Source organism: Desmodus rotundus, chromosome 9, assembly GCF_022682495.2.
Source record: "Desmodus rotundus isolate HL8 chromosome 9, HLdesRot8A.1, whole genome shotgun sequence".
NCBI classification, from domain to species: domain Eukaryota; kingdom Metazoa; phylum Chordata; class Mammalia; order Chiroptera; family Phyllostomidae; genus Desmodus; species Desmodus rotundus.
In genome coordinates this window covers 58,841,023-58,865,866 of record NC_071395.1, presented here as the reverse complement: position 1 = coordinate 58,865,866, position 24,844 = coordinate 58,841,023, and the positions used below count along the sequence as shown (strand labels likewise).

Sequence of the window (24,844 nt, the reverse complement as noted above, 5' to 3'; positions counted from 1 at the left end):
TTTGGGAAATAGAAAACACCCTACTTGCTGGATTTCCACATCTGATGGCTGTCAGCTAAGAAAATTAAACAAATTGTGGTCATTTTGACTAAAATACAGAGAGTCATTAAATAATTTTTAAAAATAACAAAAGCAAAATTCAGATTAAAAAGTGTCTTTCTTCTTGGCACTTTGGTAGAAGCTGTGGAAACTCATCTTTGTAACTGCTTATTTCGTGTTGTTCTTTGAACCTGTTTCATCAATCAGCTAGAGGGATTTTTGAATGATGTGTGTTGTGCAGCTACACTTTAAAACAGAAACAGTTTATGGAAGTCCAGGAAAAGACACACACATTGGGAAGCACAGGTCAAGACCACATCTGACTGAAGAGTCCCAAATGGCACCATTGGCCCCTGAAGGAGATGACAGCCGTGCTGCAGATGCCCACTTCTCCTACTTGCTCTTACTTCTTTTGCACCTCTCTGTCACCTAGCAGCAGCTTCCTTAGTGCCCCCTTCACCTCTCTGTTTCTGAGGGTGTAGATAAGGGGGTTCAAAAGTGGTGTGACAATATTGTAGAGGAGGGTGAGGAATTTTCCCTGGTTCTGGGAAGAGCTGTTCCCTGGCTGCATGTACATGTAGATGATGTTCCCATAGAACAGACAGACCACTGTGAGATGAGAGCCACAGGTGTTGAAGGCCTTTTGCCTCCCTGATGCTGACTGAATATGTAATACAGCCCTTATGATGTAGCCATAGGAGACCAGGATAAACACCAGGGGTAACAGCACAATACCCACTGCCAGGACAAAGACAGTGCCCTCAATGGCAGTTGTATTGACACAGGCCATCCGGATAAGGGCAGGCATCTCACACAAGAAGTGGTCCACACTGCGGCGCCCACAGCGTGGTAAATGCAGGGTAACTGGGGACATGGCCAGGGAGTTGGCCACCCCACCGCCCCAGGCCACCAACACTAATCCCACGCAGAGGCGAGGATTCATGATCACCAGGTAGTGCAGGGGGTTGCAGACTGCAACAAACCGGTCATAGGCCATGACAGCCAGGAGCAGGCACTCCACACCACCCAGACCCAGAAAGAGAAAGAGCTGGATGGCACAGCCTGTGTAGCTGATTGTCTTGTCACGTCCACTCAGGTTATAGAGCAGCTGGGGGATTGAACTGCTGGTGAAGCTGAGGTCCAGGAAGGAGAGGTGGGTGAGGAAGAAGTACATGGGGCTGTGGAGCTGGTGGTCTAGCCGGGACACAAGGATGATGGTAGTATTTCCCACAATGGTCAGGAGATATGCAATCAAGATGACCACAAAGAGGATCCTCTCCAGATGGGGGTGGTCAGAAAATCCCAAAAGGATGAAATTTCCTTGAGTGCTATCATTGGTTCCATCCATATGTACTGCACCTGAAAAGGAATATTTATACCAATAATGGTAACATGTTGAGAACTGCCCTGCCTGGTTTCAGAAGCTGTAACCCCCATGGCTAAGGCTGAGAAAAAGACCTTGGGACCATCAGTCACTAAGGAGATGAAGCTTATCTTTCCGGCAGAGGTGCTGCCTCTGCCCGCTTCACTTCACCTTGCTTAGCCCCAGGCAGATGACTTGTTAGCCAATGATGGGTAAGATTCCAGGAAAAGACACACACATTGGTAAGCACAGGTCAAGACCAGATCTGACTGAAGAGTCCCAAGTGGCACCATTGGCCCCTGAAGGAGAAGACAGGCACAGTCACGACGGAGCCATCAGGGAAGGACTTGGGGGGCTATAGAAAAAGATGGTGATGGACCCTCACCCCTTGGCTTTGACAAGGCCTGAGTCCTCGTTCTGTCTGTGAGAAGTCTCCTAATCTCTTGGCTGCCTTACTTCCCCTGACTGACTTAAGCCTGAAACAATGCCAGAGGGTAGTGCTGCCCTGGGCAGGAACAGGCAGTTCCCCAGGGTGATCAGGCCTAAGAAAGAATGCATAAAATCCTGTGAAACCTGCTTTGCTAAGAATGCCCTCAATTTTCTGATAAGGGTCCAAGCATAAAATGAGTTGGTTTCCCAAAATTTTATGGCCCTTTAGCTAACTGACCCTGACTCAAAATAAGCCCTTGTAGTTTGAATGTTATCTGTTGTTTGATCATTACTGCCTGACAATGATTAACGAGCTTTACCTGTATTCCTGTGCAAATTGAACCCAATAAAAGTCCATTGAGGAACAAGCTCAAGGCCCTTCTCCTTTGAGAGGCTGGCCACCTTTCCTCCCCAAGCAGATTATGTCATGGTAGACTTATTCTTATCTGCAACAGCCTGTAGGGGGCTCTGCTGGACAAGCTTCTCCACAGTAACAGACAACATAAGGCAGTATTTACTATGAACCAGGTGTTCTTCCATGCTTTTTACATTTATTTAACTCCAACAGTAGTGATAAGGGGTTGACCGTCTTATCCCAGACTTACAGAAAAGAAAACTGAGGCAGATGTGTGTTAAGTGAACAATTATATTCTAGAAAAGGCAGAGCTGATTTTGAACCAAGGAAATAGGGCTTGAAGTCTTCATTCTTCACTGCTGGTTCTGCTTCTAATTCCAATAGCAAGAAGATAAATCCTGCCATGGTCCAGACATTGATTTTTCATGAGACACAAGTTCCTGAGCTCCTGCTACAACTTCAAAGGCCCAAAATGGAATCCCAGAATAATAAATTTATAGTATTTAGGAAATATTTATTATATGCAGAATACTTTATTTGTTCTTTAACTTAAAGACACATCTCATTCATTTGACCATTAGTCTTGAGGTAATTTTCAAGTACCCAAATAAATTACAATATAAGAAACAATTGAATATTACTAAAGCAACATATGCATAAAATTAATCTCTCTCCCTCTCAGATCTGGTTTTTAAGAAATCACGTATATATATTTTTCTTCCAAAGTACTATATGCTGCTTTGTAAGAGGTAATGCAACTTTAATGCAATAATTTACATACACATGCAAAAACCTCTATCAGATTGCATTGCTGAGAGTTCATCACCTTCAAACAAAGCACGTTTGAGGACAAAAGTCCAAGTCTTACAGACAATATAAAGGAATCAATAGAAAACATCTCCCATCATGGTGTCAGTCTCCCGTTACCATCCCTTAGCCAACGAGATACAATTAGGAGACCTCAGAAAGTTCCTGACCTTTTCAGTTTTCTCATCTAAAATGGTAATTATCAAACTACCTTATTTATTTTGTAGATGTTTTGATATTTTTAATTTAAAAGTTGGTAAATATGAAAGTATACTGCATAAAGTTTATGTGTCATATACACAGGGAATGGGAAACTAGGCCCATGTGATTAGGCAGCGAAATTCTGAAAAAAAAAAAAAGTCTAATGAGGAGAAACTATCCTTAACATATATTCAAATATACTTTGAAAATATAATAAACCATGATAATAAGAAATGTATTTGGAGTCAGGGAGTATGAATCACTCATTCACTAATTTCACCAAAATAAATGACAAATCAAATACGTAAACATAAATATTACTATTATAAGGAAGCACAGAAGTTGTACCCTCTTTCTTCCCTTGATCATCTTGGATTTAGATAGGTCTCACTAGGCAAATCACAATTCTCAAAAGCAATCAAGTGAAGTACAAATAAATTTGCATATTTTAATAAGTCTATCTATTAAGATAGACTATAAGCTATAAGAAACATCACTAAAAAGTGTAAAGAATAATGAAAATACTAGAGAAATTCAATATGACAATTGTAATGCTACCTTGTTCAATAACATTTTCAAGCAATTGGCAAGAAAATATGGAACAAAATAAAAATAATTATCACTTGAAGAAGTAGTTCACAGGAAAAGTGATATAAAAGCATGACTTAAAAACATGAGAATTTTTCTCACTGATAATTAAAGATATACAATTAAAATATAAATATAAAGATAGATTTACCTTTTTAAATAGGTAAATATAAAATGTGGTAAGTTCCGGGAAATACGCCAATTCTCTTGAACTCTAGAATGTGGAGGAATCTTAAGAAAAGATTATTAATTGAAATGGATAGTTCAGGACAATGTGTATATTTAAAGTTATAGAAATGATTAATAGTGGATCTGCTCATGTACTGATAGACCAAGGATTTGAAGAAAGCAGCCCAGGAGTCCCAGCCCCTATGGAGACATAGGTAGAAATGTTTCACTTCCTCACACAACCAAAAGAACAACAACAAATTTAAAAACAAAAAAACAACCAGAACTGCCAGATATTCAAACTTAATGGAAGTCTGACAATCAAGGAGTTAAACATTCATCCAGACTGGTAGGAGGGGTGGAGACGGGCAGCTGAGGCAGAGAGGACACACAGCCAAGCAGATGGCTGGTGGACCAGTTGATCTCACATTCGTGGGCCAATGAGCTAGAAAGGAACATTGGGAAGTGAGACAGACTGTGGGAAACTAAAGACTCAAAACCTCTGGATGTAAAAATCTGAGGGAGTTGTGGCAGCGGGAGAAACTCTCAGGATCACAGGAGAGTCTGTGGGAGAGGCCCACAGGGTCCTAGAATGTACACAAATCCACCCATCTTCGAGTCAGCATCTGAAAAACCACAATCCACTTGTGGGGAGTGAGGGAAGTAACAGAAAGTAGGGCTAGAGCAGAGCCAGCATGTGGCATTGTTCACTCTCTGGCCCCTCCCCCACAGACAGCACCACAACAGCAGCAAAGAGGGTTGCCCCACCCTAGTGAATACCTTAGGCTCTGCCCCTTACAACATAAGAGGTGTGCCAAGGAAAAGAAATATGGCCCAAATGAAAGAACAAATCAAAACTCCAGAAAAAGAACTAAGCAACAAGGAGATAGCCAACCTGTCTGATGCACAGTTCAAAACACTGGAAATCAGGATGTTCACAGAGATGATTAAGCTCAGTTGCAAAATGAAGGAAGAAATGAAGGCTAAACAAAATGAAATAAAGGAAAATATACAGGGAACCAAAAGTGAAGGGAAGGAAACTGGGACTCAAACTAAGGATTTGAAACAAAATGAAGAAATAAACATCCAACCAGAACAGAATGAAGAAACAAGAATTCAGAAAAAATGAGGAGAGGCTGAGAAAGCTCTGGGACAACTTTAAATGATCCAACATCTGAATCATAGGGGTGCCAGAAGGAGAAGAGGAAAGGCAAGAAATAAAAAAACTTATTTGAACAAATAATGAAGGAAAACTTTCCCAATCTGGTGAAGGAAATAGACTTTCAGGAAGTCCAGGAATCCCAGAGAGTCCCAAACAAATTGGACACCAAGACACATCATAATTAAATTACCCAGGATTAAAGATAAGGAGAGAATCTTAAAAGCAGCAAGAGAAAATGACAGTTACCTACAAAAGAGTTGCCATAAGGCTATCAGCTGATTTCTCAAAAGAAACCTTACAGGCAAGAAGAGACTGGAAAGAAGTATTCGAAATCATGAAAAGCAAGGACCTACATCCAAGATTATTCTATCCAGCAAAGCTTTCATTTAGAATGGAAGGGTAAAGTGCTTCTCAGATAACATCAAGTTAAAGGAGCTCATCATCACTAAGCCCTTATTATATGAAATGTTAAAGGGACTTATCTAAGAAATACAAGATGATCAAAGATATGAACAATAAAATGACAACAAACTCACAACTATAACAACTGAACCTAAAAAACAAAAACTAGGCAAACAACTAGAACAGGAATAGAATCACAGAAATGGAGATCACATGGAGGATTATCAGTGGGGAGGGGGAGGAGGAGAATGAGGGGAAAAGGTACAGGGAATAAGAAGCATAATAGGTAAGCAGAAAATAGACAGGGGGAGATTAAGAATAGTATAGGAAATGGAGAATACAATGGACATGAACTAGGTAGGGAGGAGGGTGGAGATGCTGGAGGGTGGTAGATGCTGGAGGGTGGTAGAGTGCAGGTAGGAGCGGGATAAAGGGGGGGAAAAGAAATGTTTAATAAACAATGCCAACTTTATAAACTAAAAATAACTACTAAATGGAAATAAGCATATGTATTGTGATTTTTCCTAAAAGTCATATTAAATTCAAACAAATGGAAAACAAAATATAAAGTATAGGGAGCTAATATGTAGTGTGATCCCATTTTTTGGTCACAAACTCTCTAGATATGTATATTTACATTAAAATAATTATAATACTTAAATATATACACTGAATTGTTAAAGATGGAGTTTGAGAATTTCATTTTTATATGACCCCTTCTTTATTAAATAGTAATCAATAATCATGAATTATTATGAAATTTAAAAATAATATGTAAGCCCTGGCTGGTGTAGCTGGGTGGATTGAGCCCTAGCCTGCAAACCAGAGGGTGGCCAGTTCGATTCCCAGTCAGGGCTCATGCCTGGAGTTGTGGGCCAGGTCCCCAGTAGGGTGCACGCAAGAGGCAACCACACATTGATGTTTCTCTCCCTCTCTTCCTCCTTCCCTTCTCCTCTCTCTAAAAATAAAATAAATAATTTTTTTAAAAAAAATAAGTAAGCATTTTGTTAGAATATAATAAAATAGGAAGTTTTCTTGAGAGTTATTTTCTGTTTTGTTTCTAAATCTGTTAATATATCATTTTAACTTTGTTATTGTTTTGGCCATAATGAATCACTTAAAAAATAAATAAACTGAAAAGGAAGAAAATTAGGAAGAAAGACAGGAAGTTAGGAAGAAAGACTAAAACAAATTCTCGATCACCATAATAACATCATTGTTTTACAACAAACTGCTGCACAATTTCATGATCCAAAAACTGTGAATTCTGTGACATTAAAGAAAAGTAGACTGTGGAGCTGAATATGAGTGGAATGCAGTGACAGGGCGTGAGTTTGATTTTTAGGATAAAACCTGCCTTCCGATCTCCAGAATTGTTTTCTGCACTTTAATTTGGAGTCAGAATGACTTCTTCAGGTGGAGGTTCAGGCAAATGAAAGGAATGTTCGCCTTAACAGCTCACATTTTGCCGGCTCTGAGTCTAGAACGGCCTCCACTTCCCGCTGGCTGACCACGGGGCCTTGTGCAGCCGGGCTCAGAGGGACAGGCTGTCTCAGCCCTGCACTCACACCGCTCTGCATGGCAGACGCGGGTCTCTCACATGCTTTACCTCAGGTCTTTAATTTCTGAACGGTTCTGGGAAGGGGCAGGTATTTTATCCCCTTAAATTCTACTGTAATCAGTTTTACTTTTTCTGTGCATAGTCCCTCTCAGCGCACTGGGCCAGGGTTAAGAGCCTGCTGTCTCCCCACCTGCCCACTGCAGCTACCAGCCGGTGGGGAACCTTCGACAATCGCATTGAGCGTCTGCGCCCTCGCCTGACTGCGCCCCTGTGCGCGCACAGAGCACATTTCAGGAGTGCCATGGGGCTTGTCACTGCTCTCCTGGTGCGGGGAGCGATGAGATAACATTCATCGTTTATATATGGACACACTGTAGAAGATCAAAGAATGAGCGATTAATTGTAAACAGTTAAGTACTCCCTACCACAGGGAAGTATTTACTGTTCTCGGGTCAACCCTAGGAAAACCTGAGAGCAGCATCCAGCTCTGAGCTTGGGCGCCGGTAGCTCTCACACCCATGCAGGTGACTCATAGAAGGGCAGGAAATGAGTCTAATGGCAGGACTGGTGGTTCTTCCTCACTTTGGGTGGAACTGCAGAGGGCAGAGCGGCTCACCTGCACCAGGGAAACTGTTGCTTTGTGGACGTTTGTTTCACTCCAGTATGTGGGAGTGTGCGCTCATGATGCAGCAAAGGTAAGTCGGATTTCCCCCTGTAGGTGCGGGACAAACAGTGTGAACACTATTGCGCCCAGATGCATCCTCCCACCTCAGAAGTGCCCACACTCAATCCACGGCTAAAATAGCTGTACTATTTTCAGTACCTGGAGAGAGGGTAAGATTAAAGACTTTAGTTTATGTCCAAAGACTTCTTTTAATCTTGAAGACAAAAGGGTTTAAACTCGTAAAATATGTGGCTACAATGACAAACGGCAGGAAGTGAAACCCCTGTTTTTCAGAGTGAGGGCAGGGCTGCATCTTCCCAGCCGGGTGATAATTCCCCATCACCCTCATGAGGTTGCTAATACCTTTTTTGATTTTCTTTCTCAAAATGAAACTCAAATCTTATATTTCATTTTCTCATGTTCACCCGAGAAAACTCGATGTTTCTTATCCCAACATAAAATCTCAGATACCTCATGTAAAATGTTTTTGCCAATGCATCTTCTAGGGCAAGGGAAACAAATAAACAAATGGGACCACATCAAACTAAAAACAAATGGGACTACATCAAATTAAAAACCTTCTGCACAGCAAAAGAAACCATCAACAAAATGAAAAGGTAACCCACTGAATAGAACATATTTGCCAATGATACATCTGATAAGGGGTTAATTTCATATATATGTATATATATATGTGAACACATATATGAAATTATATATGAAATATATATATCATATATATGAAATATTATATATATATATCAACACAAGGAACACAAACAACACAATTAAAATATGGGTAAAGGACCTGAATAGACACTTCTCCAAGGAGGACATACAGATGTCCTATAGACATTTTAAAAAATACCTATCATCATTAATCATCAGAGAGATGCAAATTAAACCACAATGAGATATCAACCCACAGTTGCCAGAATGGCTGCTACCAGCAATAAATCAACAAACAGCCCTGGCTGTTGTAGCTCAGTGGATTGAGCATGAGCTGCAAACCAAAGGGTTGCTGATTTGATTCCCAGTCAGGGCATACACCTGTGTTGTGGGCCAGGTCCCCAGTGGGGGCCATGTGAGAGGCAACCACACATTGATGTTTCTCTCCCTCTCTTTCTCCCTCCCTTCCCCTCTCTCTAAAAATAAATAAATAAATAAAACCTTTAAAAAATAAATAAAATAAATAAACAAACAACAAGTACTGGCAAAGATGTGGAGAAAACGTAACCCTACCGCACTCTTGGTGGGAATGCAGATTGGTGCAGCCAGTGTGGAAAGCAGTATGGGGTTTTCTCAAAAAATTTAAAATGGAGCTGCCATTGACCCAGCAATCCCACTTCTGGGAATATATCCTAAGAATCCCAAAACACCAATCAGAAAGAATATATGCACCCCTGTGTTCATTGTAGCATTATTTAAAATAGCCAAGTTCTGGAAACAGCCCAATTGCCAATCAGTAGATTAGTGGATTTAAAAGCTGTGGTATATTTACACAGTGGAATACTACACAGCTGTAAAAAAAGAAGGAACACTTACCCTTTGGGACAGCATGGATGGGACTGGAGAACATTATGCTAAGTGAAATAAGCCAGTCAGAGAAAAATACCATACAGTTTCACTCATATGTGGAATGCAATGAACAAAATAAAACCAGAGACATGGATACACGGAACAGACAGACAGATATCGGGGGGTGGGGGGGGAGACCGAAGAATATATATGCATATACACATATCCCATGAACACAGATAATGTGTTGAAGGCCAGGGCTGGGTAAAGAGGGGCAAAATGGAGAAAAATGGGACATCTATAACAGTGTCAACAATGAAAAATAACTTTTACTTTTTCTTTCTGTCTTTTCAGCAATTTTATATCTCATCCTTTAAAAATCATTTTATGCTGGTAAATTTGTTTTGTTATAATTCAATAACATAATTTGTAATGTATGTTTGTGTATAGATTTGTGCCTTGGTGTATCTGTGATAATCCATAAACTTTCCAAAAGCAAATAATATGTTCCTCATTTCCTATTTTTCTGTTCCTTTGAGACATTCAATATGGCTTTTTAACAAACCAATACAGAAATACAAACTTATTGAGCTCCTATATCCAGAAATCCACTCACGATTTTTAGTTGTGTGCTAACAGGTACCGTTAAAAGTCAGAATTCAGTAGGTGCAGGTCTAGCTGGAGGACCTTCATACGTGCAATTTCTTCTCCCCTCTTGTGTTAGGCAGGTGCTCTACCAGCTGTGACAGCACACACGGAGAAAATGCAGGCACCTCTTCTGGTCATAGCCCATGCCTCTATAAATGCAGCAGATCACAGTGTTTGTGCAGGTGTAAGGCAATGACCGCCAGTGATGCCTCTTTCCTGAGAAAAGAATGGAGAGGAGTCCCAATGGTGATCTGAGGTCATCCACAGCCCTGCACTCCAAGGAAACTTCGGAACTCACATGGGTCATTAGTACAGACACTGAGGTGTGCCATGGGCCCGCATCACCTCCAATCCCGTGAGGTCCAGACAGAAATGAGGACCATGAGAATTTGTCCCTTGATATAGTAAGGACTTTTCCTTTGTAGAAGCAAAGTTGGGACTCACCCCATTGTTGTTTCATAAACATAAATACTGCTGGGCTATTTTCTCCCTTCCCCTGTTCCCAAGAATTATTACGTGTCTAAAAAACAATCGAGGCATAATTAATCCCATCCTACCTGGAACAGGATTGTGTTATTTTTTTGTCTGCCTTAGATCTACTGAGAATAGAGTAGTATTTTGATTTTTTTAAATGAATCTTATGTATGAAAAATAAATAACCCATGGTCCTAGATAGTGGAAAAATTTTATAGGTGCATTGATTAACATTATTATTAATTTAAGGAGCTAACAGGGTGAACTATTTTATTTTATTCAATTATTTAGTTTTATTTGGGGGTTCTAAAGGAATATGTCAGTATATGTCAATTTATACTTTTTTCACATCTATTTACTTTCTTTTAAAAATGTTTAAATTGAATTAATTGGGCTGACTTTGGTTTATAACATTATATAGGTTTCAGGTGTACAATTCTGTAATACATCATCTGTATATTGTATTGTGCATTCACCATCCCTAGTGAAGTCTCTTCTATCACCATTTATTCCCCCATCCCTGTTTCCCTCTGGTAATCACCATACTGTTGTCTGTGTCTGTGAGTTTTTTGTTTTGCTTAAACTCTTCAGTTTCAAAAATTGACTAAGAGGACATTGAGCAAGTATCACGAACCCCTGATTTATCTGATTGTGTATATATGACCTGTTTTAATGTTGTTGCAGAGGCAAATTGATATCAAAAGGCTGAATATTTAAATACTAATATAGTAAATAAATGAATAAAAAATGAGTTCTTGAAATCATCCAAGCAACATCAGAGCAAAACTATACTTGTTTCAGTCAATTGACTAAGGAATATATCAAAATAATTATTTGGGTACTTTTGGGTAGATGCAGTCACAGAATCAGGGCATGAGAATATTGCGAGCAGGTGGGTGTGCAGAATCTGTGGATGTGAGAACGTCCCAAACCAATGCACCTCACCCTGCCCTCTTCCTTGTACAGTGGCAGAGCAGCTCTCCAGAAACATGCACAGTGGGTCAGTGCTCGGAGAGCAGGTGGTTTTAATAAATCTCAGTGTCCCAATTCATCTGCCCTTTGAGACACTAAGAGTTGAAACTATCACTCTAAATTAGCTTCATTCCTTATGCCAGCTGATAAAGCTGTTTTACTGCCTGCTCCCTACCAGCTCCACATATCACCATCCTCCCAGTACCCTGCATTCAGGGCCTTCCCAACATGCTAGAATGAATAGTCATTTAGTTAATTCACTCAATAAAACAGTCACTCCATTGTAGGGTGGCAGTGGGTGAAACGATCTAATTAGACTTAAATAAATCATCCAGTTTCTGATAAACTGTACACGTAGAAATTAGACTCTAATGCTAGGGGATGCCTTTTTAGTCATTCTTTTTAATAACGTGGGCTAGAAAAAGTCTGATGTGTAGTCACAGAGGAGCACATGGTCATAGTGGAGTGAGGACGAGGAGAGGAGGTGGCAGTGCTGTAAAGTTCAGATGAAGAGGGACACATGGAACACGAGTAATTTTTTTTAAAAAGGTTTTAGTCCATAGAATTTTATAAACTATTCCCCATGTTTCTAACGAGTACGAGAGAGGTGGCGTGTGCTGTGTGTTTGAGGCAATGCGTGATTCGAGGTGTCATTGTGTTGTCATAGGGAATCAAAGCTACAGGTGGTTCTGTGGGGCCAGGCCTGGACATGACAGCTCATTCTGTCACTGGACTTCATCACCTCTGCAAACACAGCCTTCTATTCAAATTTTCTCTGTACCTAAAAGTTGATTTTACTCATTTAGCACTTGACATTAAACTTTATGGGTCAGTGATGTATTATAAATAATAATGATACTACATTTCACAAAATACTTTCAGCTCAGCCATTTAATTCTGAAACCCTAGCAACACAATCATTTATTTATACAGCAAGTATGCAGTGAGTGATATGACTGACAAACCAATATTTGAGGTGGTTGCTCAATGCCCACCATGCTGCTATCAACAGGCAAAGACCCCTCCTCACGGTTCTTACATTCTACCAAAAAAAAAAAAAAAGGCAAAACCAACCAAATGAAATGAACGGATGAATAAGACAGAAATGGAACACATTACAAGTTGGCAAACAATATATTGGAAAATAGAGCCTCCATTGGGACTGGCAAAGGGTACTGGGAGGGTGGGCCTGGGGTGGGGAATGGCTATACTGTCCTCACTTAGAAGATGGGTTTGAGCAGGATTCAGGGAATGAGCAGAGGAGACATCTGGGGAAAGGGCACTGAAGGTAGAGGGTACAACTGGGAGAAAGGCCTGATGATGGGAAGGGACCAGCAGGGACGCAGGGTTGGATGCAGCTGTATTAAAAGGGGAAGAGGAGGGAGAACCAAGATGGCGGCGTAGGTAGACACACTGCGCCTCCTCGCACAACCAGAACTGACAGAGAATCAAACAGCAAGGGGGACCAACACCAAGGAAATAGAAAATAAACATTCATCCAGACTGGGAGGAGGGGCGGAGACGGGCACCGGGGTGGAGAGGACTCGCGTGGCTGTGGCGGGACCGAGACTGGCGGAGTGTGGGACAAATGGCGCAGGCAGTCTGAGCACTAGCAGACCCTGCGGCCCCACATTTGCACAGACAAACCCAGAGGGCCGGACTCAGAGCAGCGGAGAGCGGGGCAGGCAGAGCAGCGGGTAGCACCCCGCGGCACCACATTCGCCCACAGATAAACCGGACCAACGGCGGGCAGCGAAGCAGACCGCACACCCCAGGGCTCCACCTCAGGGAAATAAAGCCTCAAACCTCTGATTGAAAACGCCCGTGGGGGTTGGGGCAGCAGCAGGAGAGACTCCCAGCCTCACGGGAGAGGTCCTTGGAGAGACCCACAGGGGCCTAGAGTGTGCACAGGCCCACCCACTCGGGAACCAGCACCAGAGTGGCCCAGTTTGATTGTGGGCATCGGAGAGAAAGATTGAAATCCGGAGGAGAGTGAGGCGGGCGCCATTGCTCCCACTCGGCCCCTCCCCCACGTACAGCGTCACAGCGCAGCGACCAGCTTTACCCTGCCCCGGTGAACACCTAAGGCTCCGCCCCTTAAAGTAACAGACGCGCCAAGACAAACAAACAACAAAAAAAATGGCCCAAATGACAGAACACTTCAAAGCTCCAGAAAAAATACAACTAAGCGAGGAAGAGATAGCCAACCTATCGGATGCACAGTTCAAAGCACTGGTTATCAATATGCTCACAGACTTGGTTGAATCTATTCAAAAAACAGATGAAAAAATGAAGCCTATGCTAAGAGAAACAAAGGAAAATGTACAGGGAACCAATAGTGATGAGAAGGAAACTGGGACTCAAATCAATGGTATGGACCAGAAGGAAGAAACAAACATCCAACCAGAAAAGAATGAAGAAACAAGAACTTGGAAAAATGAGGAGAGGCTCAGGAACCTCCCGGACGCCTTGAAACGTTCCAACATCCGAATTATAGGGGTGCCAGAAGGAGAAGAGGAAGAACAAAAAACTGAAAACTTATTTGAACAAATAATGAAGAACTTCCCTAATCTGGCAAAGGAAATAGACTTCCGGGAAGTCCAGGAAGCTCAGAGGGTCCCAAAGAAGCTGGACCCAAGGAGGAACATGCCAAGGCATATCGTAATTACATTACCCAAGATTAAACGCAAGGACCTACATCCAAGATTACTGTACCCAGCAAAGCTATCACTTAGAATGGAAGGGAAGATAAAGTGCTTCTCAGATAAGGTCAAGTTAAAGAAGTTCATCATCACCAAGCCCTTATTATATGAAATGTTAAAGGGAGTTACCTAATAAAAAGATCAAAAAAAGGAACAGTAAAAATGACAGCAAACTCACAGTTATTAACGGCCACACATAAAACAAAAACGAGAGCAAACTAGGCAAACAACTAGAACATGAGGGTTGTTATTAAGGGAGTGGGAGTGGGAGAGGGAGAGGGGGGTAAAGGTACAGAGAATAAGTAGCATAGATGATAGGTGGAAAATAGACAGGGGGAGGGTAAAAATAGTGTAGGAAATGTAGAAGCCAAAGAACTTATAAGTATGACCTATGGACATGAACTATAGGGGGGGGTAATGTGGGAGGGAGGGGGGTGGGCAGGATGGAGTGGAGTGGGGGGGGGAAATGGGACAACTGTAATAGCATAATCAATAAATATATTTTTTAAAAAAAGGGGGGAAGAGGAGGGAGACAGGATCAGAGAAGGAACTGCATTCATGACTGAGGGCTCACTGTAAGATTTTGGCTTTCTCTCTGAGTTGAATGAGAGGTCATTGTGATGACACTACTATCTTGGGCACTAAAAGGATGAGCCTAGCTGCTGCATTGAGAACAGATATGAGAGACACCAGCATATAGTCAAGATTACACTGTTAAGAAACTCATGCAGTAGCCCCAAGAGAGAGGAGGGGAGTTCAGGCCAAGGGTGCAGCAGGCAGAGGTAGATCTGCCAGGGGTCTGATGATGTTATTAAGGGAGAGCCAACAGCATTTGCTGATGGACTAAATGTGGGACAGTGAAATCAACCAGATTTTTGACTTGATCAACTGAAAGAATAATTGTCATCCACTTAGATGGAGAAGCCTCTGTGTGTGTGTGTGTGTTCATTAGAGGAAGACTTGGGGGGGCAGTTTAGGGCCAAGTTTTAGGTATGTTGACTTAAACATGCATTTTATGACAAGTGAACAGTTGAATATAGAAGTCCGGTATTCTGGAGGAACAATGGAGAAGAAAGTAAAAGGATGGTCAAGAAGTCAATATGGATTTAGAGGATTTTACTGGTAGTGAACCAGAATTCCAGAGAAAACATTAGAGACCTTTTAGGATTGGGATGGGAAGGAGAACGGTCATACTAGGAGATGCACAAAGCTTTGTGGCTCTTCGAATCCAAAGGATAAAGAAAGACTTAACTTAGTTTAATTATTAAAATATATTATGATAAAATGCACATTTAGATGCAAGGATTCAAGGGAGATGGTGGAGACCAGGATACTAACTTTCAAGGTTGAGGTGGCATTTCTGGGATCCCTGTTCATCCCTTGGAGCAGGTAGGAGGCCTGTGCTGCTGGATTCCTTCCCACACATTAGGCTTTCTCGTCTTGATGGATGGAGCCTCCAGGAAAGTGGGATCTCAGACTGAAGATTCTGTGCTGCCCAATTTCCACGAAGAAGGTGTTGTACTGCTCTGAGTGTACGTTCTACATCATGATTCCTGTCACTCAGGACTGGCCTTGCCGTGACATGGGCACTCAGCTGCTAACCCCTGATAATGGAGAGCTATGGGCTGAGACCCAGATCATGTGCCTCTTTCCTAACCAGATCATGCATGGGCAGGCCTTAGGGCATGCGTGGTCTATAAAATAGCAAGAGAGATGTAAGGGTATGTTACTATCATCTATGTTTGCAAATGAGAGATGGAGAGTGGAAATGTCTGCTTAGGATCAAATGTAAGTGTATTAAACATGAATGTAGAAATCTTAGCTCAATCCAGTATTCATCAATAAGTAAAAGAGATCCATCTGGAAATGGAGTTTGATGAGCTTGCTCCATTTCTAAAGTTATTAGTCTCCATAATTCTCCTCCAAATGCAAAACGTCTAGAAAACAATGTTTTAAAACCTAGAAAAAAACTATTAATAATGTTATTGGAAAGTAAATGAAAAGATTTTAGTAAAAAAGAAATTTCCTGGAAGAGATAAACTTTAAAATTCCAGGTGGAGTTAGAGGAGGATTAAAGTTTTAGCAAAATTATTAGCATAACATTAAACAAATTTACATTAGTTAATCATTGTTAAGCATTTAAACATTTAGCATTTAAGTAATTTTGCCCTTGGTTAGCAACTATTTACTAGACACAGATACACAAAAACAGAGTTGCAAAGTTAGCTTTCAATGACAAGAATTTTGTTGGGAACATACAGAATATACTTTAAAATAAGTCAAATATTATTGTTTCTTCATCATCATCATCTTTATATTTAAATTAAGTAGTACATTGAATTTTAACCAATCATGTCAATCATGACCTTAAAAACTTACCATAACATTGTGAGGTCAATATCATTGTTCCAGGTATAGGAACTGTTAAGTAGCTGATAGCGAGGGAGTTATATGTTTGAGCTTTTACAACCAACAAAGAGCTAGGTCAAACTAGTTGAATCATATTTCTAAGAAATTCCTACCCTAAAACATGTATCCAAAGATAAAGGGAAAAAGTTTCATTCCCAGAGGGGTATGGTGTGGGTTTCAGTGATGTTAGATTCAGAGGAATGGATTTCATAATCCTCAAAAATTAGTCCTAGAATGGAGAAATTAAAAGTAATTGAACAGTCATAGCAATTGTAAATCTATAAAGGAATGGTTCTCAATAAATTAATCTAGAAGGAAATAGAAGGTAAAACAAGACAAATATCATGCAAAAAAAAAAGTAAGAAGCAAGAAACAGAGGAAGAGAGGGAGACAAATAGAAAGACACAAAGGTAAAGAAAAAGAAGAGAGAGAGAGAGTGAGAGAGAAGAAGAAAAATAGAGGAGAAACACAATCATGAGTCTGATGCTAGAATAATATTGGACAGTTCTCAATCTATTTAAAAACTGCCATTTTGGAGGAACCAAGATGGCGGCGTAGGTAGACACACTGCGCCTCCTCGCACAACCAGAACTGACAGAGAATCGAACAGCAAGGGGGACCAACACCAAGGAAATAGAAAATAAACATTCATCCAGACTGGGAGGAGGGGCGGAGACGGGCACCGGGGTGGAGAGGACTCGCGTGGCTGTGGCGGGACCGAGACTGGCGGAGTGTGGGACAAATGGCGCAGGCAGTCTGAGCACTAGCAGACCCTGCGGCCCCACATTTGCACAGACAAACCCAGAGGGCCGGACTCAGAGCAGCGGAGAGCGGGGCAGGCAGAGCAGCGGGTAGCACCCCGCGGCACCACATTCGCCCACAGATAAACCGGACCAACGGCGGGCAGCGAAGCAGACCGCACACCCCAGGGCTCCACCTCAGGGAAATAAAGCCTCAAACCTCTGATTGAAAACGCCCGTGGGGGTTGGGGCAGCAGCAGGAGAGACTCCCAGCCTCACGGGAGAGGTCCTTGGAGAGACCCACAGGGGCCTAGAGTGTGCACAGGCCCACCCACTCGGGAACCAGCACCAGAGTGGCCCAGTTTGATTGTGGGCATCGGAGAGAAAGATTGAAATCCGGAGGAGAGTGAGGCGGGCGCCATTGCTCCCACTCGGCCCCTCCCCCACGTACAGCGTCACAGCGCAGCGACCAGCTTTACCCTGCCCCGGTGAACACCTAAGGCTCCGCCCCTTAAAGTAACAGACGCGCCAAGACAAACAAACAACAAAAAAAATGGCCCAAATGACAGAACACTTCAAAGCTCCAGAAAAAATACAACTAAGCGAGGAAGAGATAGCCAACCTATCGGATGCACAGTTCAAAGCACTGGTTATCAATATGCTCACAGACTTGGTTGAATCTATTCAAAAAACAGATGAAAAAATGAAGCCTATGCTAAGAGAAACAAAGGAAAATGTACAGGGAACCAATAGTGATGAGAAGGAAACTGGGACTCAAATCAATGGTATGGACCAGAAGGAAGAAACAAACATCCAACCAGAAAAGAATGAAGAAACAAGAACTTGGAAAAATGAGGAGAGGCTCAGGAACCTCCCGGACGCCTTGAAACGTTCCAACATCCGAATTATAGGGGTGCCAGAAGGAGAAGAGGAAGAACAAAAAACTGAAAACTTATTTGAACAAATAATGAAGAACTTCCCTAATCTGGCAAAGGAAATAGACTTCCGGGAAGTCCAGGAAGCTCAGAGGGTCCCAAAGAAGCTGGACCCAAGGAGGAACATGCCAAGGCATATCGTAATTACATTACCCAAGATTAAACGCAAGGACCTACATCCAAGATTACTGTACCCAGCAAAGCTATCACTTAGAATGGAAGGGAAGATAAAGTGCTTCTCAGATAAGGTCAAGTTAAAGAAGTTCATCATCACCAAGCCCTTATTATATGAAATGTTAAAGGGAGTTACCTAATAAAAAGATCAAAAAAAGGAACAGTAAAAATGACAGCAAACTCACAGTTATTAACGGCCACACATAAAACAAAAACGAGAGCAAACTAGGCAAACAACTAGAACATGAGGGTTGTTATTAAGGGAGTGGGAGTGGGAGAGGGAGAGGGGGGTAAAGGTACAGAGAATAAGTAGCATAGATGATAGGTGGAAAATAGACAGGGGGAGGGTAAAAATAGTGTAGGAAATGTAGAAGCCAAAGAACTTATAAGTATGACCCATGGACATGAACTATAGGGGGGGGGGAATATGGGAGGGAGGGGGTGGGCAGGATGGAGTGGAGTGGGGGGGGAAATGGGACAACTGTAATAGCATAATCAATAAATATATTTAAAAATATATTTTTTAAAAAACTGTACATAAAAAAATAAATAAATAAAAACTGCCATTTTTAATTGTTAATATGTGGAAGACTTGGAATGAAAGGATATTGAAAGGAATGAGAAATTATAATGAATGTGTAGATATGTTTAATACAAGATCCATTCATTTGAAGACACTTAATAAGAAAGCATGTGAGCCATCTGGATAAAGACTGTTGAGAATATTCCATTTCTAATATTATTATATTTCACAATGCTCCTCGAAATGCAAATATTTCATATTTTTCTTTTGTCCCTATGGGAAAAGTTCCATAGCAACAATGACTAAAGTGCTGCCCTAAATGGGGACATTTGTATATCTTCCCCTCCACTCCATCAAACTGCTACGCTTGGCGTGTATCTCAAGACAGAATTTTAGGAATGGTTATCTGCAGCATTAGAAGCAGGGTCAGGATGACTGCTGGATGCACAAGTTCCTGACTCTACTTCTGTCATAGGTGGCAAGACAAGAGGAGTCATGTCACAGATGAAAAAGTAAGGTCGGAGAACACCAGTGAACAGTTGGCTGAATGTGTAGATGTAAGATCCATTTGTGATGTTGTAAAAGGAGATTTCACCTGCTTCATAGTCCAAGAAAATCCCAATGCAACAAGGCCGTTCTAGGTGGACAAGAGGCACTGATGGGGAGGCAAGGACCATGTACTCATTGCCTTTCAGCAGCCACATGGCCCAGACTCCGTTCTCAGGAGATGGTGTGGTTTCCCCCTTTCTTGGCACTGTGTCTTGACAGACTCCTAAACCCCACTCTGCTTTTTCTCCCACCAGGACTTCCCAGTAATGTCTTCCTGATGAGAAGTTCTGCAAACCCAGGACACAGGGCCATGTGTCAAATCGCTCAGGGTTGTTGGGGACATCCCTCCACAGCTCTGCATCTTGCACGCTGCGCAGGTTAGCAGTCAAGAGGAGGCTAGGGTGTGCTGTGGCAGGGTCCAGCTTCACATCAACTGCAGAAAGGATTTTGTGGGACATGTAAAAGAATGGAAAACACTTAGGAAGTCATAACACCGAGGAGAATGATCACAACATCCCTCATTCCCTCTTTAACAGCTTCTAGAGAAAACACAGTAAGTATTTCCCCTTGCAGGTCAAATAGAACATTCTTCATTCCTTTGGGTGTATTCTACTGCTACTCTGCACCCAGGGCTCACTCCTGCCCCATGAAGACAGAACCGCCAGTGCTGACTGAACAAGTACATGACCACTCACACCCAAAGCACCTACAGGCTCTGAGCAGTATCTTTTTGCATTTAAAATGAAATTTAAAAACCACATAGGGTGTATTTTTCTTTATTTTCAAAAGCTATGAGAAAAATTATTTATATAAAATCCACCATTTTCAAAGCTGTGTTATTGTGATAGGCAGAATTCTGAGACAGAACCCATGACTTCAGACCCTGGTGGCACTTTCATGATTGTTATACTCTATGACTAGAGGGAGATTATCTGGGTGGGTTTAATACCATCTAACATCATTTTTTTAAAAATATTTTTAAATTTATTTTTAGAGAGAGGGGAAGGGAGGGAGAAAGAAAAGGAGAGAAACATCAATATGTGGTTGCCTCTCACATGCCCCCTACTGGGGATCTAGCCTGCAACCCAGGCATGTGCCCTGACTGGGAATCGAACCAGCAACCATTTGGTTTGAAGGCTGGAGCTCAATCCATTGAGACATACCAGCCAGGGCCAATTTTTTTTTCTTTCTTGAAATCAGAAAGATTTCTCTGATTACTGTGCTGATGGTAGAAGAGAAGTCAGAGAGATTTAAATTTGATTTGTCATCACTGGCTTTAAAGATGAAAGGGAAATCCCATGAGAAGAAAGGCAAGTGACCTCCTAAGGAACTGGGTATCTCAGTCCTGCAGCTGCCTGGAAGTGCTTTTTGGTACCAAGTGACATAAGCTTGGAAGTGATTCTTCCCCAGACCTTTCATAGATGTCTAGTGTGGCCAACAACTTCATTTTCTTCCTGTGAAACCCTAAGCAGAGAAGCCAGCTGACCCCAGCTGGAAGTCTTATCTGCAGAATCTTGAACTAAAAAATGGGTGTGGTTTCAAGCAGTTAAGTCTGTGTCAATTTGTTAGGCAGCAATAGGACACAAATACTGATACTGGGAAGTTCCAGTGACATTGATGTAAAATTTTACTTGTACACATTATTAATAAGTAAATCTACACATGGAATCTCCTCAGTGAAGAAGGAATAATGTAAAATATTCAGTGCTTTCTCTTTATAAACACTCAAAAATAGTAAATTTAATTAATATAGTTTCATTTTTAATATCACAGTAACAAACATTACTACTCTGATTGCTATTATTTGTCTTTAAATCATGTCTCACGATGTTTTGTTAATATTCATACTTGAGTGAGTCACACAGGTAGCTCACCATCTATGCTCACACATGAAACCACTTCAAAGTGGCCATTATCACCCCCACATTATAGACAACAAGACTGAGAGTCAAGGGCTTCATGTGATTTTCCCAAACTCTAGGAAATGAAAATAGCAGGGCTTAAACATGGGTCTCCATGGGGTCATTAAACCTATTTGACATGTTATATCTCACACGTCGGTCCTGCTCTAGCTGCCTTCTTTGTTCCATTTATGAGAAAAAGAAGTCTGTGCACTGGTTTTTAATACAGTCATCTCCAACTTCTCTTAAACTCAACCACTCACCATGATAGAACTATACCCTAACCAAGGCACTCCTGTCCATCTCCCCAGTGACTTCCAAAATTGTGTGAGGTGGACATCTTACATGGCTTTTCTGTGGCACTCAACACTGCTGAGAAACACTTTGTCCTGGAGAACCTCCCTTCTTTTTGCTGAACAACAGTCATCACCTTTCCCTCCCTCTCTACTCACCACCCCTTCTCAGTCACCTTTGCTGCTTTCTCCTCTTTTCCTCCATCACCTTTGGAAAAGTCAATGGTCTCAGGACTGGAACCTCTTCTCCCTTTCTCAGCTCACTCTCATGTGTTCTGGCTGGCTGGCTCAGTGCTTTAATTGAATTTCAATCATTTGCTTACTGATTCCAAATGCACAGCTCTAGCCTAGACCTTTCTCCTGAAACTCCATCTTAGTCAATTCATCTGACAACCTGACATCCACATTTGGATATTCAACATTCTTCACAACACCTATATATCCAAAACCCAGCTTCCCTCCTTCTGTCTTACCTGCAGCAATACTGTCAATGAAAATGGCAACTTCATTATGTCAATTCTGGAGAATTAAACCTGGAAAATACTCATAAGTCTTCTCTTTGTCTGACATCTCATGTCTAATTGAGCAGCACATCTTCCCAGCTCTGTCTCCAAAATATGCCAAGATCCTGTCTATTTGTCAGCACCCTCAGGATGAGTCCACAATCAATTCTGACTGAAGTATTGCAGAGGTCCTAATTGCTTTGCCCACTTCAAGCCTTGCCCCTCTCTAACTGACTCTGAGTAAAGCACACAGAGTGAGCTCCACAAAATGAACCAAATCCTGCTATTCCTCCACTTACAACTGTTCACTGATTGCCTAGTTCACTTAGAGGTGAGGCATCCTGCTCAGTGGCGTACTTACAGGGTCCTCTACTCCTGACCCTCCCACCACAGCACAGGCCTCCTCACAAGTCCTGGAAGACAACTCTTATTCCTCCTTCTCTGGAAGGCCCTCCTCCAGATTAGGTGTTTGCTGCACTATCCCTGCTGGGTGAGGTCTTCCTCAACTGCCAAAATCAAAAGTATATGCCCTACTCCAAGAACTTCTGGTCACCATTACCTTTCTCTCTGTTTTCAATATTCTGTATCATCTTCTAACAATACAAAGGTATATTGAATAATTTAAGTAAATTTTGGCAACATGAAGCTTAGGTTTGTAGCATTTTTGTTGTTTTTCAATGATATATTCCAATGCTTAGAATAGTAGCTGGCATAATACTTTTAAATACTGCATATTTGTCGAACTTATTAATTGATTATTTAATTCTGTAAATGTCATTGGGAGTATGAGGACATGGATTCTGAGAGTGTAATGATTAAAAGAATTTACACAGTTGTTATATATGAATCTGCCTATCAGAACATAAGTTAAATCATTGAACAAGACTACTAATGATGGGTTTTCTCACTATAGGACAAAACTGTTGTTTCCCATTGAGTAGTGAAACCCCTATATAGTCATAGTGTATTTTCATTACTTGGTATAAGTTGGATTAAAAAAGAAATTTAAAAATTGAGGGAGAAAAGGCATACAACTGTAATTGAATAACAATAAAAATTTTAAAAAATAAAATAAAATAAAAACTACATTGGGTAAGTATTAAATATAATTATGATGGAAAAAAATAAAAAAAATTTAAAAAAATAAAAATTGAATCTGGACTGTTTTAAAGAGTAACATAATCCGTCCTGGCCAGTGTGGCTCAGTTGGTTGGAGCATCATTCATAAACTGAAAGGTCACAGGTTCACGGTCGGAACACATGCCTGGATTGTTGGTCCAGTCCCTGGTTGGGAGCATGTGAGAGGCAACAGATTGATGTTTCTCTACCTCCCTTCCCTTCTCTCCAAAATCAATAAGCATGTCCTCAGGTGAGGATAAAAAAAAAACATAATCAGACAAAAGCAATTAATTTATGATACCATAATTATTCCTACATTATAATAATTGACTGAATTTTTTTGGCTTCATGAACTCTTTAATTTAAGCAACTCATCAAATTGACAGTTAATAAAATAAACCAAAGTTAATATTTGATGCTTTGCTTTGATGCTTTGCTGCAATGCTTTTATATTGATGCTATTTATTCTGCTTTCAAATACATTTCATTTAGTACTTCAAATAATACTGTTTTATCACTTTAATAAACAAAAAATGCAGATTTATTGGAGCTATTGTTACTTCTGTCACAGCTCCTGAGCCTGCTGTACTAACCAAATGTTGCATCTATGGCGTCAGGACTGTTCACACCATCCCTGTCCCCTTTCCTCCAGGCATGGTGCTCTCTCCCATCCCCTTACAGACTGGCATTGCCGTGGGGCTCACTTCCACCAATAACATTGTCAGGAAAGCCATGAGCACCATGCCTGCATGCATGCCTTCAGGAGCAGGGCCTTGTTCACCATAACCTCACCCTTCCACATGGCTACCAGCAACTGCAAAGATGTGGGCTGTATGCATGGGCCTCAGAGTGAGAGATGTGAAACCAAACCCTCCACTATCCAGTAATAAACCAATAAAGTGCGTAGAATTCCATTATGTAAATGTACCATAGTTTTTTGATCCATTCATTTGCTGATGGGCACTTAGGGTGCTTCCAGTACTTGGCTATTGTAAATTGTGCTGCTATGAACATTGGGGTGCATAGGTTCTTTTGGAACATAATCAACAAAAGAAAAAAGAAAACAAAATATAACTAGAGACATTGAAGTTAAGAACAATCTAACAATAACCAGAGGGGAGTGGGGAGGGGATAGTGGGGAGAGGGGATTACAGGAACTACTATAAAGGATACATGGACAAAATCAAGGGGGAGGGTGGAGGTGGGAGAGGGAGGTCGGTTTGGCTGGGGTGGGGTGGAGGGATGGGGAGAAAAGGCACACAACTGTAATTGAATAACAATAAAATTTTTTAAAAAATAAACCAATAAAGTGACCTCAGAAAAAACTTCGCTGACTTTAGTCACTACGCTTCAGGTTCTGCTTGCACCTGCTTGGTATAGAAGTAGCCAGCACAAGACACCACATCCCCCAAGACCTAAGATGCAACCTACCTTGGAACTTTCTCAACATTTCTCTCATCCCAGGGATGCGACACATTGTCTTCAGCTCCAAGGGGATGGTCTCCAGTTCCAGCCGTGTAACACTCTTACTTCTGGGAAGAGCACACAACCCACAGTTCTCAACATCCACCAACCTCCTCAGCCTCTTCAAACCCATCCTCTGCTCCATAAAGTACACATACCGACTCAAGACTCCTCTCACCCC

The 24,844-nt window shown here is 41.4% G+C and overlaps 2 protein-coding genes across 7 annotated transcripts in view; both read right to left on the bottom strand.

Moving 5' to 3' along the window:
* On the bottom strand, positions 1–24,649 carry OR2W3 (olfactory receptor family 2 subfamily W member 3). Of its 5 annotated transcripts, none has more exons than XM_045195845.3 (3): positions 24,631–24,649; positions 7,692–7,787; positions 1–1,398 (listed from the first exon to the last, which is right to left on the bottom strand). In XM_045195845.3, exon 3 carries the CDS (start codon positions 1,385–1,387, stop codon positions 443–445), a length of 945 nt encoding a protein of 314 aa, XP_045051780.1. In that variant the 5' UTR covers positions 1,388–1,398; positions 7,692–7,787; positions 24,631–24,649; the 3' UTR covers positions 1–442. The 5 variants fall into 5 exon arrangements, with proteins under 5 accessions (XP_045051780.1, XP_045051779.1, XP_024416377.1 ...); XM_045195844.3 differs by lacking the exon at positions 24,631–24,649 and adding an exon at positions 9,874–9,993; XM_024560609.4 differs by lacking the exons at positions 7,692–7,787; positions 24,631–24,649 and adding an exon at positions 9,874–9,993.
* TRIM58 (tripartite motif containing 58) overlaps positions 18,762–24,844 on the bottom strand; it is a 36,026-nt gene continuing 29,943 nt past the window's right edge. Inside the window, exons 4-6 of one of the 2 annotated variants that reach the window (XM_024560645.3) lie at positions 24,822–24,844; positions 24,631–24,731; positions 18,762–19,816 (exon numbers count right to left, since the gene is read on the bottom strand). In XM_024560645.3, coding sequence (XP_024416413.3) covers positions 19,227–19,816; positions 24,631–24,731; positions 24,822–24,844 — 714 coding nt within the window. In that variant the 3' untranslated portion in view covers positions 18,762–19,226. Of the gene's footprint in view, positions 19,817–24,630 lie in introns of both variants that reach the window. The other variant, XM_053911331.1, reaches the window with a different exon arrangement.